The sequence below is a fragment of the Tursiops truncatus genome, chromosome 1, assembly GCF_011762595.2.
Source record: "Tursiops truncatus isolate mTurTru1 chromosome 1, mTurTru1.mat.Y, whole genome shotgun sequence".
Lineage (NCBI taxonomy): Eukaryota > Metazoa > Chordata > Mammalia > Artiodactyla > Delphinidae > Tursiops > Tursiops truncatus.
The window spans coordinates 62,016,193-62,030,561 of NC_047034.1; the positions used below are offsets into that span (position 1 = coordinate 62,016,193).

Here is a 14,369-nt window from a genome sequence, read left to right on the forward strand (position 1 = left end):
CAGGGCAATCAGATTCGGGATCTGCTGTGACTCTGTAGGGAATAAAAAGATAAATTTCTGCCTAATAACACAACTCTAATGTCTAAGTTTGAAGGAACAAGTGGCTCATTGAGCCTGCAATTAGCTAATTGTGAACACAGTTATTTGGCCAGTGCAACCATTTGCAGCAAAGTAATTGCCTGGGCAGGAAAAGGAGGCCAGGTAAAAGCCACTTTAAATAATTTGGTCCCAGATCTGCAAATGTGGAGAAATAAATAGAGTGAAAGCCTTGTCATCTGAGGATGTGCTGAAGTGTATGAAGGGCATTGCTCTGGATCAAAACATACAAAGCAACTTGGGCAAAGATGCTGTCCTCAGCACCACAGGGTGGGTGAAAGGAAGACTCAGATGAAAATGGTCAACAAAGATGGAAGAAAAGATAAGAACAGAAATCAGTGTTACCCTAAAAAGAACCATAAAGGGAAAGTGGGGATGCTGCAAATCAGCTCTTCACAGTAGAAGCAGCATATCTGTGAGATAAACAGATACATACTAGGGTTCTTGGGGAGGAGAAACACGTAATTCTGCTATATTCCACATTAATTAGAAATTTATTCTAAGTAATTAGAAATGTTCAAAGCATGGTAAATGTGCCATGCTAGTTGTGTTAGTTAATTAAAGGGGTTAGTTTGAAATCTATGAGAATTTTCTGGGTGCAGGAAGTACTGTATTTACTTCCAAATGCAACATTCTGAGTCTTCTCGGTCTTGACACCCCTTTATGGAATTTTTCAAAGTACCCTCACAGTTTAAAGAATGCTAATTATTTGGTGGTTATATCCTACAGGCCCATTTGTTAGGTATTCTTTTTATGTGAGACTGGGAGAGCAACCTGATTTCTGAAGTCATCCTCAAGGAGATTAAGACCTCAGTGGGAAGATAACTGAGTCCACAGTTTGCTAATTACAACCTCCATAAGCCACTGAACTTAATATGAGGGATGGTAGGAGGAATTGGGAGGATTTGGTCTAGTGAAAGAGGACTTGGGAAAGGGAGCATGGGAAGTGTCTCCAGCTACCTGAAGTGAAATTGTATAGAAGAGAGATTGGAAACCTACTCTGTCTGTGTGGCTAGGAAGTTACAAAGGGAGCGAGTCCATCTGAGGATAAAGAAAGAACTGTTAACAATCAGACATCTAAAGATACCATCAGTGTTCTTAGGAGTAGTAATTTCTATATCCTTAAGAAGGTGGAAGATTTTTTATGAGTTATTATATCAGGCACTTATGTATAGGAAAAGGTGTTCAACTCAGTTATTTTTGAGCTTTATTTCAATTTTAAAATTCTTGGTTTAAAAAGTAGATGAATGTGAGTGATGTGACTACCTTGATAAATGAGAAAATGACCTCCCGGTAATTCAGTCCACATGACAGAGATAAAAGACTTACAGGTTGGTTACAAGAACATACAGGGTGGTGCTCACTCACAAGGAAGCCAGCAGGAATAAACTCTGGTCTTTTGCAGTAGGTCAGGGTTAAAAGGCCTAATTCCACAAGAATGAGGATGAACTATTGATGGAGGCTTGAAGGAGCTGAAACTTGAGCTCTTCTCCAAGGATGATCAGGACAGAGGAATGAAATTAGATCTCAGGGTCAAAACAATAATTAGCAGCAGGGTGGACAGTGTATTAGAGAGGAGTGCTAGAACAGGGGGATGGGTTATGGGGAGGTGCAGCAGCACGGGTAAAAGGGAATGAGATTCTGAAGCAGAGGAATGAATTGAGAACAAACAACACAGAAACGTTTCTAAGATGGAATTGATGGATCCTGGTGACTAATGCATTAAAAAAAAATGAGACTGAGGGATGAGTCAAAAGGACACCATGGTTTCTAGCTAGCTGGGTAGCCAACTGTTCCGTCAACCGAGAGAGAGGCCACAGTTTGGAAAGCAGGTTGGAGAGGCAGGAGAATGAGTTTGGTTAAGAAAAAAAAAAAAATGGTACACATGAACTTATTTACAAAACAGAAATAGTCACAGATGTGGAAAACATGTGGAATATGAGAGGCCTGTGGGACACCAAGGTGGAGATGTCTTGCTGACAATTAGAAATATAGGTCTGGAACTCAGTGGAGAAACTAGGATTAGAGATAATAGATTTGAGAGTCATGAATGATAGTCACAACCATGAAAGACTAGATGAGTCACTGGAGAAGATTATATAAAATGGAAAGGGTCAAGGACAGAACCTTATCAGTCTTATATTCTAGTTTGACTTCATGTGAGTGGCCACACGGGTACTGCATGTGTATTTGTCTTGATTTCCCCTACGACATCGGACGCTTCTCAATAGCCCTAGAACATGAGTTCTTCAGAGGCAAGAACCAGTTCTCATTCACCTTTCTATCTGCAACGCTTAGCAGAGTGTCTAGAATAAAGAAGCTTGAATGAACGTTTTTTTAAATGATAAATGGGCAGAATCTGTAACCAGTATTTACTTTGTGACTCTTAAATGTTAATCAGTGCTGAGTATATATTCGTTGACTTATGAAGTATTTATATAATAAATGTCTACAGTCTCAAGTGATGTATAACATGGTTTAATCTCATCGGTCATGATTCTTTATCTGGGTATTTTAATTTTTACTAGTGACAGAACCATCCGGGACTATGGTTGAAAGCAACAGAAGTAGACTTCGGCTAACTTAGGCAGGAAAGGAATTCATTGGAAGGATATCAAAATTGAAAGAAAGGCTGGAAAATCAGTCTCCAAAAAGGATAATATATTAGGGTAACACTTACTAGCTTCTGTAAAAACAACCCCCGAATCTCAGTGACTTGCCACCATAGAAGTTCATTACGTCATCTTGTCATAGTCAGATGTGGGTTAGGAGGCTTTTACCTGGGCAGCTCCCTTCCAAGTATGGCGTAGGGGTCTAGGCTTCTCCATTGTTTTAGTTTGCTGTATTGGAGAACTTTGCTCCCGGCTGCACAGAAAGAAAAAGTAAGGAAGGTCATTCATGGGGGACTTTTTAGGGGTCAGGTCTGTCAGTGACATGGGTCACTTCTCCTGTTATTTTGTTTGTGTCCAGGAAGAAAGTAAAAATGTTTTGATGAACACAGCACCATTCCTGCCCCGCCAGAGATGCTCCAGGGACTATGTAGCAAGAATTAATAGACAATGTATTTAGGGCTCCATGGACATTTAAAAAATCAACTCATCTCTTTTTTTTTTTCTGATCTTGCATTTTCTCACTCAAGAATCAGTCTCAGGAGAGAGAGTCCAGCTGGTCCAGTTGGGTAGGTGTCCACTGCTTAGCATTAGGAGATTAGAGGCTCTTGGTAGCTAGTCCATCAAGATACGGAGAAGAATTAATTCCCCAAAGTAAATGGGGGCACTGTTACCAAAAAAAGGGAGAATGGATGTGAGATGCCCCAAAAAAGCAATAAATATCCACCAAAGTGATGCCATTACTACATCTACTACTAACATTAATGTACACTGATAATAATTTGACTTCGCAAAATTTTTCTATTATAACCTTGTAATGTAGGAGAGCAGGCATTATTTCCCTTGTTTTCCACATGCAGAAATTAATGTTCAGGTTTTGTAATTATTATCCCCTTCCAAAAGAGTGTCTTTGATCCAACCCAAGTGTTTTGATTCCCAGCCTCATCTCTTTCCGCGATACCACACGACCTGTCTATATTAAGAAGCTATAGAATGCTCCCCTGCGTAAGTCATGTTTTTAAAAATGTTGTTGCTGCTTTAGGCCATAGGTAAAGATTTTTACTTGTCCCAGATCTGCTTTAGTATCTCGTTTCATTTCTCAGTGAAACCTATAACCAATGCCTATAACCACTAACCTGGGCCCTCACTTCCAAGACATAGCTGTTTTTGTCCAGATTGTGTACCTCCCCACTGAGCATGACCCACCTTCTTTTCCCCATACATCTGAACCATCTACAGATCGCTTCAGATGCTTCTTTCAGAGGTTTCAGAAATATCCAAAGATGTGATTCAGAGAAATGGGAGGATAACTGCTGATTCAACACTAAATGCAAACACTATACTGAACACTCTTTAGTCTCTTTTTGATGATTCAGAAGGTAGAAATGCACATGTTTAGGGTGCTTTGAGATGACAGTGACAGGTACCTTAGAAATATTTAGACAGATGTCTGGGATCGTAGGGCCATACCAGAAGACAGTCACAGAGGGTGGAAGTGCCCAGAAATCTGCCACCCTGAGATTAGACATTGGTCTAGGATCAGTGGCGGGAACAGTCTGTTTATAACCTGGAACCACGCCACTGTTTGGATAGGAATAAAGTTCCCTTGGTCAGCTCCAGCTGGCAGGAAAAGGACTTCACCATTCAGGAAGGCTCAAGTAGGGAAGTTGTTGTTTTAAAATCTAAAAGCAGCTCGCCTTGTTCTTACTTCTTTCTGTGCACAATATAAGGGCCTGACCCCTTCTTTCTGATGTGTCATGTGGTAGCTTGTTTTTTAAGGGCCAAGGAGATAAAGGAGGGGAAGGGCCCCAGTGGAAATATGGCTGGATGAACACTTGTGCCTGTGGACCGAGAAAAGAATAACCGGACATGAGCCGAGAGTGTTCAGAATTAAAGCTAAGAAAGACTTTCCTAATGGTAAATCACAATTTTTGGAAATTATGGTTGGTTGAAGGAGATTATAGAGACTCCCTCTCTGATGAGCTTTCAACATGGAACAGGTTCTCTTGTCCAAAATATTAGGATAAGCAAGATGGCTTTAGCATTCTTTCTATAATTTTGCCTTTATCTAAAAGATCCACAGATTGCAGAACTAATTCTCTGTATAGGGTGATGCCCCAAATACTGCTGTCCTGTTTTAGAAAAAATGGTACGTTTATTATAAAAATTTCAAACAAAACGGAAAAAGAAGAAAATTTCTCTTCAAACTCTCACCATCAGAGCTAACTATTGTGTTCTTCAGAACCCTTTTAATTGCAAGGGATAGATTCTCAAACTGGCTTAGGGGACCTTTTTGGCTCAGGTAACCCATAAGTCCAAGGGTATTCCTAGCTTCAAGCATGACTGAGTCCCAGTGTTCAGATTATGTTTTAAAGAATCTCTATCTCCTCTGTGTTAGCTGCATTCTTGGGCAGGCTGTCTGCAAACCTGCCCCCTAGCAGGTCTTTAACACCTTTGCTCTCAGGAGGATAAACTGCCTTTCTCCACAGTGTCAGCAAACGTCCTGTTGTTGCGGGGTGGCATGTAGGGTACCACCAGCCCCAAATGAACCATATGAATTGAAGGCAAAGGGGTAAAGGACCAGCTTCCTAAAGAGAAGTTGGACATTTGTTTCCAAATGAAGAAGAAAAGAATGCCAGGCAGGCAAAAACACACAGTGTTAATATTTTGTGGAATTCATCAATTTCTGCTTCTTTTTAGGCCAAAAGCCATGCTATTTCAGGAGGCCAGAAATAGGCTTGTTCCCAGCAGGTCCTTGTGAGTAGGCGCTAAGTTGGGATTGATTATTCCCTGTGAAGAATAATGCCACAGAATGTGAAGGTAATGCCACAGAATTACCTTTGTTTTCCTGTCGTGCTTCTATTTTTCCTTCCATTTCCTCCTGTGACTTATCCAGAAGTAAACATATATTACCCAGACAAGAGGTGGAGAAACAGGCATGCATTCATTTTTTTTAAAAAAAATCACATTATTCACAATACTGCGCCTGAAAGTGTTATTCCAGTCTAAAATCAACCTTTCTGCCCATTAGTATTAAAAAGCCATTAAGAACATAATAAGAAATCAGGGAATTCTTGGGAGGGGACATCTCGGAATTTGTCACGGGCTTTAGGGATTTTTGATGGAAGTCTGTTTCTATGGCTGTGCAGAAATACTCAGGCACTCACCCCCGTGTCAGTGCTGCCTCAATTTGAATCCTGTCCTACCTCCACCCCCAGGTGGAGTTCTGGCTGTTTAGAAAGGCTACTTGTTGCCAAGACTCCCCTTCTCTTCCTCTTTACCAGCCCTAGCCTGTGCTGCTAACCAGGAGATTTGCCGATTAAAAGGGCTTCAGCTCAGAGAGTTCCCATGGCAACAGCCTCCTCCTCGGAGGTCTTTGTTGCCTGCTCAAACTTTGATCTCTGAGAGTGGCTGCTGCTGTTTCTCTCAAAGATTTACAAACAGAGGAAGAGGGGGAAAGAATTGGAGGAGAAGAAAGAGAAGTTGACTCCTGGCAAAAGGGAGAGAAGGAATTAATTACCAAGTCACACTCTAGCCATAAATCTGGGGGTTACTCCTTTGGAATATCTTTCCATTTGGGCTGTGCCCACATTTTCCTTTGCAGACTTGATTATACTTCAGATGTCTTGGCTTCACATGAAAGACGTCAAGGGGAGTTGATTCCTCTAGCAGGATGGACCTACCCTATCTATCTTCGGATTTCCTGAAGACCTGAGATAACTGCACTGCCTCCCATGAAAGTGGGGACACAAAACTTATAATGGGAGGGAGCTTTTTAGGCCCCAGCCCCGCTGGCTTTTCTCCCAGCTGGCCTACTCTGCCCTGAGCTTACCTAGATGCCTCTGTGGGTTTTGGTTTTGAGAAGAACCAGAAAACTGTTGAAGGGGTGGAGGAGAAGGCGGAGGCAGAAAAGTCAACCAGGCATCAACTAGCACCTGATTCTGGTTAATGGCTGCCAAAAATGAACTTTCTACCATCTGAGCAGTGGAGTGGGGTTTGGGGTTGTTCCAAAGACTAGGGATCATGCCTTTTACCCTTTGCAGGAAGCCTCTTCTGGCCTTCAGACCTCTCCACGGCATAATCGCAACCTTGCTCTTTGATAGGCACCATGCGATAGAGTCAGTTTTGCTTCAAGCGTGATTTGCATTTGAATTATGATTTAACTTTTAACCAGTCTCTTTTGCATACTATGTCCCTAGCACAGTGAGGATACAAAATTTTAAAATGGCACTGTTTTGTCCCTATGAAAATCACTGTCTTTTGGTAAAGATAAGCATTATATTTCTGAAGCAATGAGAGAACAATACAAGAAAAGATTAAAACTATATTTGATATTAAATATCTAGGCTACTGATTCTCAAGAGGGGCCTCTTTGGACCCCCACCCAGACGATACTTGGCAATGTCTGGAAACATTGTGGTTGTCCCGTCTTGTGGGGTAGCATGGCATCTAGTGGATAGAGACCAAGGAGGCTGTTGAATAACCTACAATGCACAGGGTGGCCCTCCTACCCCCAACAAAGGATTATCTGGCCCCAAATGTGAATAGTGCCAAGGTTGCAAAACCCTGATCTTGACCAAAGGTCAATCTGGTTACTGGATAAGATCCACTGTGAAGAGCATGGGCTTTGGGGTCAGATATCTGTGGACTCAGTGCATCAATATAACCTTCAGTAAGTCAATGTTGACGAGTCTTGGTTTCCTCCTCTGTAAAAATGGGGGAGGGAAAATGAAAGCCACATGGAAGACCTAGTATGAGGATGAAATAACACAGACTACGAACTCAGTAAATGTCAGTTCCCTTCTCCTACCATTTCCTATACCCCACACCTCATTGCCAGAATGTCATCCCTAATTTGAGGGAACCCTCTTCAGGGAATTCTGTGTTCCGGGACTCCTCCTAGAGAGCTGATTTTCTTTTAGCCCATCCCATGGGCAGAGGCTTTAATGAGCCATCTGTTAATTGGCAATCCTATTACTAATAGATTCATGTTTTCTCAGTGACATCTGTGCAGTGCCTTGCGAGTGGTGACCCTAATCGGCCCTGTGGGAATCTTTCCGCTAGTGGGTTTCAGGGTGTTCTGTCCCAGCATGCCGACCTTTGGTTGCTATGTTTTGGTAGCTGTTGGAAGCCCCCGTTTCTCTGTTAATTACAGGGTGTTTACTACCTAACCTAAATACAAGGATTAGGTCACAGAGGCCATTTGATGAAGTCTGGAAGGGTTTGGGGAGCACCTAAGGCTTGGATTAGGATCTAGATGGGCCTGGAAAGACTTTTGATAGTGTGACCTTATCATTTATTGTCCAAATGAGAATACTCTTGAGAGTGAAAAGGGGAGACTTTTACTAATTTATGTCAAGACAACAGGCATACTGGTATGATGGTCACCCCATCTTTAGAGATGATCACCTGGAAAGTTCTCCTTTTGATTGAAGAGAACAGAAGATCCAGAGGAGCTGGGATCAAATTAGTTTCAGCTCACCTTCACCTGCTGCACCCTGGGTGTTAGCTGGCATTCTAATTATGGGGACCTAGGGATGTGCACATCTCCATTCACTTACTAGAAGCAAAGAGGCCCGGCAAAGAGGTGGTGGTTTGCAGTAACAGTTGTTCACTGAAAAACGTGTGCTGAGATTTCTGCCGGGTAAACGGTGTCCTTTAAGGTTCTTCACTGCCCTGGGTTTGTGAAGAGAACAAACGAGGTGCTGAAGGCGCCGTTTGCCCTCCCCTCACCCCCAGCCACCCAGTCCCGCTCTGCGACTGCTCTCCCCTCCCTCCCCCGCTCCCTCGAAGCCTTTATCCCGCCTCACTATTTTTGCTTCACTTGTTGCTCATCACTGTGGGAGGAAACTCGGCCTTCAATTAGTGAGCATTCCTGAAGCCCGCGGTTGCCGTGGTTACCCAGGCGGGAGCTGGAGCAGCTGGGTCAGCCCGCCGGCCGCATTGTAGTCGACAGAGCCGGGAGGCGGCAAAAATGCGAAGCCGGTGCGCGGGAGGGAGGGGACGGGCCCCGCCGAGGGGAGGCCCTGGAGGCCCGCGGGAGAGCGGGTGTCGCCGAAAATCGGCTCAGCCCTGGAAAGAAAGAATGGCAGCCCTTGAAAGCCGGTCAGGAGACAGCCATGGCATTTTTCTCCAAAGCCAGCTGCCGCTATTCAAGTGTGCAGGTTTGAGTTCACACGGTGCAGTGCCTCAGAATTTGCTCTGGGAAATGCTCCATGCTCACGCCCCTCACACCGAGAGGGGGCTGGCCACGGAGGAAAGGGCAGGAACTCTGACAACCCGAGACCTACCAAGCTGTGTGCCCCTCCGTGTCTGCCGTGGACCACCTGGGCTTTTGGGGTTAAGGAAACTAGCCGTTCTTGTTATCTTTGCATCTGAAGTGTCTGTGCAGGTCTGATGGTTGGAGCACAGGGAGCTCAGGAAATCACACTGGGCACCAAGAAACTCAATTTCCTCCCTCCATTAAATCCCACCCTGCTCCATATCATTTTGGAATCAAATCTAACTGTCTTAGTCATTTCATCTCAGGCCAAGTTGAGCACGTTATATTACTAATAACACTTTGCATCTACTCACTCTTGAGGGCTAGGGGGTTGGATCACTATAGCACTTTGCAAAGGCAGAGTGCTTTGCAATCATTTTTATTATTGTTTATTAGTTTATAGCAGCATGGTGAATGCCTTTTAATTAGCTCCTACTGTGTTATGATGTATTCAGTAATCATTTTCTGGTCACAGCTTTAAAAGGTGCTGAAATCGTTAGCCATCTCCAACACTCCTATATCCAGACATTATACTTTAATTATGTAAGTAGAGCAGTAATGCCACAAACATAAATTTCTGTGTTGCTCACTGCAGATACTAGGAGATTAGAAATGCTGCACATGTCTAACATTTCTAAATTAAGAATAAGCAAAGCTTGAGGGGGAGTGAGATACTGGGGAAAAAAGATAGGGATGGGGGTGAGTAGACCCAGGTTCTACTCCTGGTTTATTAGTCAGCTGTGTGACTTTGGGTAAGATTCTTATGCTCTCTGAGCTTCAGGTTCCTGAAAACATGGAGTGGGTTATGGGTTAGATGACCTCCGAGATCCTTTCTGGCAATACAGCCTGATTTTAGAATTCTGTGTGAATAGAAGTCAGTGCCTTAGGCCAAGCTTATAATCGCTGCCGAAAAGCCTGGAGCATTTATGAACAGTTAATTGTAGATGGTCTGATACTACTCATTTTGTGGAGAGGATTCACTGGGAGAATTATTCACTATAATTTAAAGTGAGCTAAAACGAAAGGGACAAAGAAAAAAAACACACATGAAATGCTTAAATACGTAGTTTACATATAAAAGAAAGGGAGGCTATGTCCACATTTGTGATGGATAATCATAATCTTTATTTATTGAATGCATGGTTGCCACAGGCATATAGAATAAAAACAGGGATGTGTGTGCCCTTGGGAAATTTCCAATGTGGGGGGATTCCAAACAGCCATAGAAACAACTTGACACTTAAAAGGGCCAGAGAAAAACATCTGCTCTCCTCAAAGATTTAGGAGAGAAACCTTTTAGAGGGTTAGGATCTGAGAGGTCACGGGTGGCTACAAGTACATCCCTGAAAATGGATCCAGGGCATCTTAGGAAAGCCTGGAAGTGGGATGAAGCCCAGATGTCCATGAAGCAGAAGGGAAAAGAAGGGAACCTCAAGAAGCTGGGGAAGAAAAACATTCTAGATCATCCCGAACAGAAGGTTCATTTGTATGATATATCGGCAAAACTGAAAAGGACTCCAAGTTAGTACGTTTCAAAGAAATGAATGGAGATAACTGTGCTGTCAGCAGTGTTGACATCACAAGGACAAAGGCAGTATTGTTTTCCCTTCTTTTCATAAGGTCCAATGCATTAAATAATGTGTCTTTTGTCATCAAATAATTGAGTAGCCGATCTAGGATCTGAAAACAAGTTTGTCCTACATCTAGAACTTGGACTAATGATCAGAGCTTGGATTTAAGTTTTAAGACTAGAGACAAAAACCAATTTGGGGCACATATTGTATCTCTGTGTAATGGCCGCCTTGAAAATACCCTAGCCTCGTGGCTTTCAGCTTGTGGGGGTGGAATGAGGCGGTGCTTCAATCCCCTGAGATGGCAAGATGGCATTTGGGGATATTCCAGTGAGTAGAGGATGCTCCTGGCATTGAGCCCTGAGTCCAGGGGTGCTAAACGTTCTCCATTACATAGAATAGTGCTGAATGAATGAATGGTTCCTTCATATGCTCACTAAGAGTCCAGTTGAGCTGGATAAAAGGCACTAACATGAGCAGTAAATCAGAAGCCCAGCATAGAAAACAATGGGGACTTACTACTGGGAAAAGTTCAAGCTCCTGACGGGTGAGGTGTCTCCTCATGCCACGCTGTTGGGGAGGCAGCGGGGTTTCCATCCTGCTAGTGGAGGCACATGTAAAGGAATCACAGCAGCTGAGAGACAAGTGCTCTCATGAAACCGGGACCATGGAGGAGGATGCAGCCTCTCACGGCAGTATTCTTACACGGCTCTGTCGGAACATATTTCAGAGTCTTGTACACTGTGTGTGGTAAGAATTTGAATGAAGCAGAAGATTGAGAAGTTCATTAGCTGGTTATCTTAGTAAAGAAGGTAAGTACATCCTGCATTGAGGGCCTGACCGGCCAAGAAAAGGGTATCAGAACCTTGGGGAAATGTCACCGGGACATGGTTTGTTGTGAAATATGTGAAGATAACACCATGGGTAGGAGAGGAGTGGGAAACCAGGCAAGGACTGTGTCTCTGAGGGAAGGCCTCATGACTGGGGGAACCTGATGTCAATGCAAAAAAAAAAAAAAAAAAAAAAGCTAATGAAAACGGGATTTGGCAGGAAGAAAGTCCTTTGACCTTGGTAAGTCATGTGACCCAGAAGCAAGAGAAGTAAAGCCGAATTCTTAGCCTCACACTGCTGGACAAGCTGCGTGGGCGAGCCTGAGGCTTTCAAGCATAGGGATCGAGTCTTGTTCTTCTCTGCGTGTCCACCAGGCACAATATACATTTCTTTGTTGAATGAATGAATTGGAGACATTCCAGAAGTGAACTTGTTCTCAGGAATATGTACCGAGAGTTCAGTTGGGGATAACTTCAAGGTGTCAGTGGCAGAAAACAGCTGAAACAGGGAATTATATAGGTAAAATCTGTAAGTTGTTTTATCAAAGTGATTGTTTCTGCCCTCGTCATTCAACCCAAAATACATGAATGTTTTGGGCTATGATGTTGGTGACCGTATGGAATGATACTGACACTTGCCTGTGTGCGTGTACAAACTAATAGTATGCCTGACTCATTTGGTCTATTCATGTGGAAATTTCTTAAGAGTAATGGATTCTGCAAGGTTTGGGGAAAACTCTTTGAAGTGCTTACGTGAAAACTGTACTTTCTACTCACAGTTTGAGCTGGGGTTTGAAAAGAGTAAATTTGGCTATCTATTTGCTGGGTCTGTTTTCCATCCTTTTCTTAGACATTAAAGTGACTTGTAATTGCCACTCTAACTGAATCCTGGAAGAATGACAGTGATTCACAAGTGTTGGTAAAGTGCTGCTGAAATCTGGAATGTATTTACTGCAATTGTTTGGACTGTCTAACATCAGAACTTCATTGGATGTGACAGAATAGAGTAGAATAGGAAGAAAAGTTAGAGCATTTCTAAGTGGCAACAGCATTTTTTAGGAATTGTTAAGCAAGAAGCTGGAAGCAAAATGACTTTTAGAAATATAGGATTCCAGCATAAATTCACTTTTTAAAATGCCTTTAGCTCCAGGAAAATATAGGTCATGGTATAAAAGCCAGAGAGCTTTGCTCTCTCTCTCCCTCTCTACTGTTGACATAACATAGTGGTATAATCTGCTATCCCCAAACTCTGAAGACATTTAATTTTACCCACTTTACTGCCATAGTCTGTCACCCACACCACCCTGGGGCTAACACTACACGGGTGCATTATGGGAAGGCTTCCCCATCTTCTGAAGTGTCAGCTATTGGCCGTTGCTTCAGGGAGAATGAGAAGCTTGATGTATGTCTTTCTGTTGGAGTGACAAGCTTTGTGAATCTCCTGTCCATGTTTCTTATTTTAACTTTCAATTACACGTGTAAAAAAAATCTAAAAAAGTAAAAGCCCCTTCATTGTTCTTCCATGATGCCCATTCCAGTGCCCCAGAAATAAGGGCTAACAATTTGGTGTGTCATACTGTTGCTTTCAGATTTTAATTTGAACATAGGTGCCTAGAGCTTATATTCACTAACATTCTGTGTGCAGTAGTGTCAGAACACCATCATGATGTCGTTCTCAACAGCAGGTGGGGAAATCTAGCTTTTGTGTTTTGTCCATCATAATTATATCTGTGTATGTATACCCCGCAGTGTTTGTAAGCACATGACCTCTGGGTTCTATACAGTCCCAAAGCATATTTTGTATGGCTTGTCCAGTGATTTTTTAAAATCTGTGAATCAGTTGCCAACATTTGAAAATCAGGATATTTCACATAAAAATCTGGGGTCTGGCTAATCTTGAAAAATAGGAAGATTTGCAACCCTGAAGACACTTTTCTGCGAGGCAACAATTGGCTAGAGGTGCGTAGAAGCAGCCCCTACAGACACAATATGCCATTTGCCACACGCCCAGCTGCTCCCAGTTGTATTACATTTGACCAGCTGCACTTGTTTGCATTATCTACTGGTCCGTATAAATATATGGAATTGAGTTTGCAACTCTGATCACTGAGTATCAGATTTGAGAACTGAAAACGTTATGGATAGGGTGACCATCTAAATAATTGTCCAAATTAGAACCCTTTGGAATTAAAAGGGGTGCTATTAATAATTACACCAGGACAACAGGCATAAACCAGGACTGTCCCAGACAAACCAAGATGTATGGTCTCCCTATTTATGGATCTCTTCATTCAACCGCTTCATTTGACTCATGAGAAAATTGAGTCCTAGAAAGAGGAAGTAATCTGTCCGTAGTGGTCACCAAGTAAACTGATGTCAAAGCTGCTTTCAGTACCCTGACTCCCAGCCAGTCTACTGCTTACTCCAATAGAATATGCTCTATATAATATGTGTGAGTACCATATCCTCCTTGAATGTATGGATTTTTTTATAGTTAATTATTATCACATAGCTAATTTCCTGTGAGAAATTATATGCAAATCGATAGTTTATATCATCAATAACATTTCTGTTATGAATGTAATTAATGATTTGGGCTACAGCACATATAGGGATGTTTAAAACAGTGGTAGGCTTGAGAACTAGAGAGTAAATACAATAAAAGTGTCTCATTTTACTATATACAGTAAGATATATTTAGAAGTACTAATCTGTCCATATTAAAAAAAACACCATTAAGTAAGCGTTTGATAACTGCTTTGCTAAAAGCACAGTATATTGACTTTTTTTAAAAATATTGACTTCTTGATCATTGGCTGTTGGCTGTAATTAATACTAATTATGCCTTTAAGAGATGTCCAAGATCCCAAATCCTTGACCACCTGTCTATTGCCTTGTTGAACTTCCAAGAGATATTTGTACAGAGAACATTCCCTGTGAGACCAACACATGCTCTTAATCACTTGCTTGGACTTTGGCCCCAAATCCCTGTCTGGTCGCC

The 14,369-nt window shown here is 42.4% G+C and overlaps 2 protein-coding genes across 5 annotated transcripts in view; one reads left to right on the forward strand and one right to left on the reverse strand.

Annotated features, from left to right (window-relative positions):
• MAEL (maelstrom spermatogenic transposon silencer) overlaps positions 1-14,369 on the reverse strand; it is a 132,234-nt gene that overhangs the window by 97,531 nt on the left and 20,334 nt on the right. Inside the window, exon 2 of one of the 3 annotated variants that reach the window (XM_019935481.3) lies at positions 2,877-2,961. The exons of 1 other annotated variant lie outside the window; for it this stretch is intronic. In XM_019935481.3, coding sequence (XP_019791040.1) covers positions 2,877-2,924 — 48 coding nt within the window. In that variant the 5' untranslated portion in view covers positions 2,925-2,961. One more of the 3 variants, XM_073804772.1, reaches the window with a different exon arrangement.
• Positions 1-14,369, forward strand: part of ILDR2 (immunoglobulin like domain containing receptor 2) — a 58,785-nt gene that overhangs the window by 18,890 nt on the left and 25,526 nt on the right. The window lies entirely within an intron of this gene.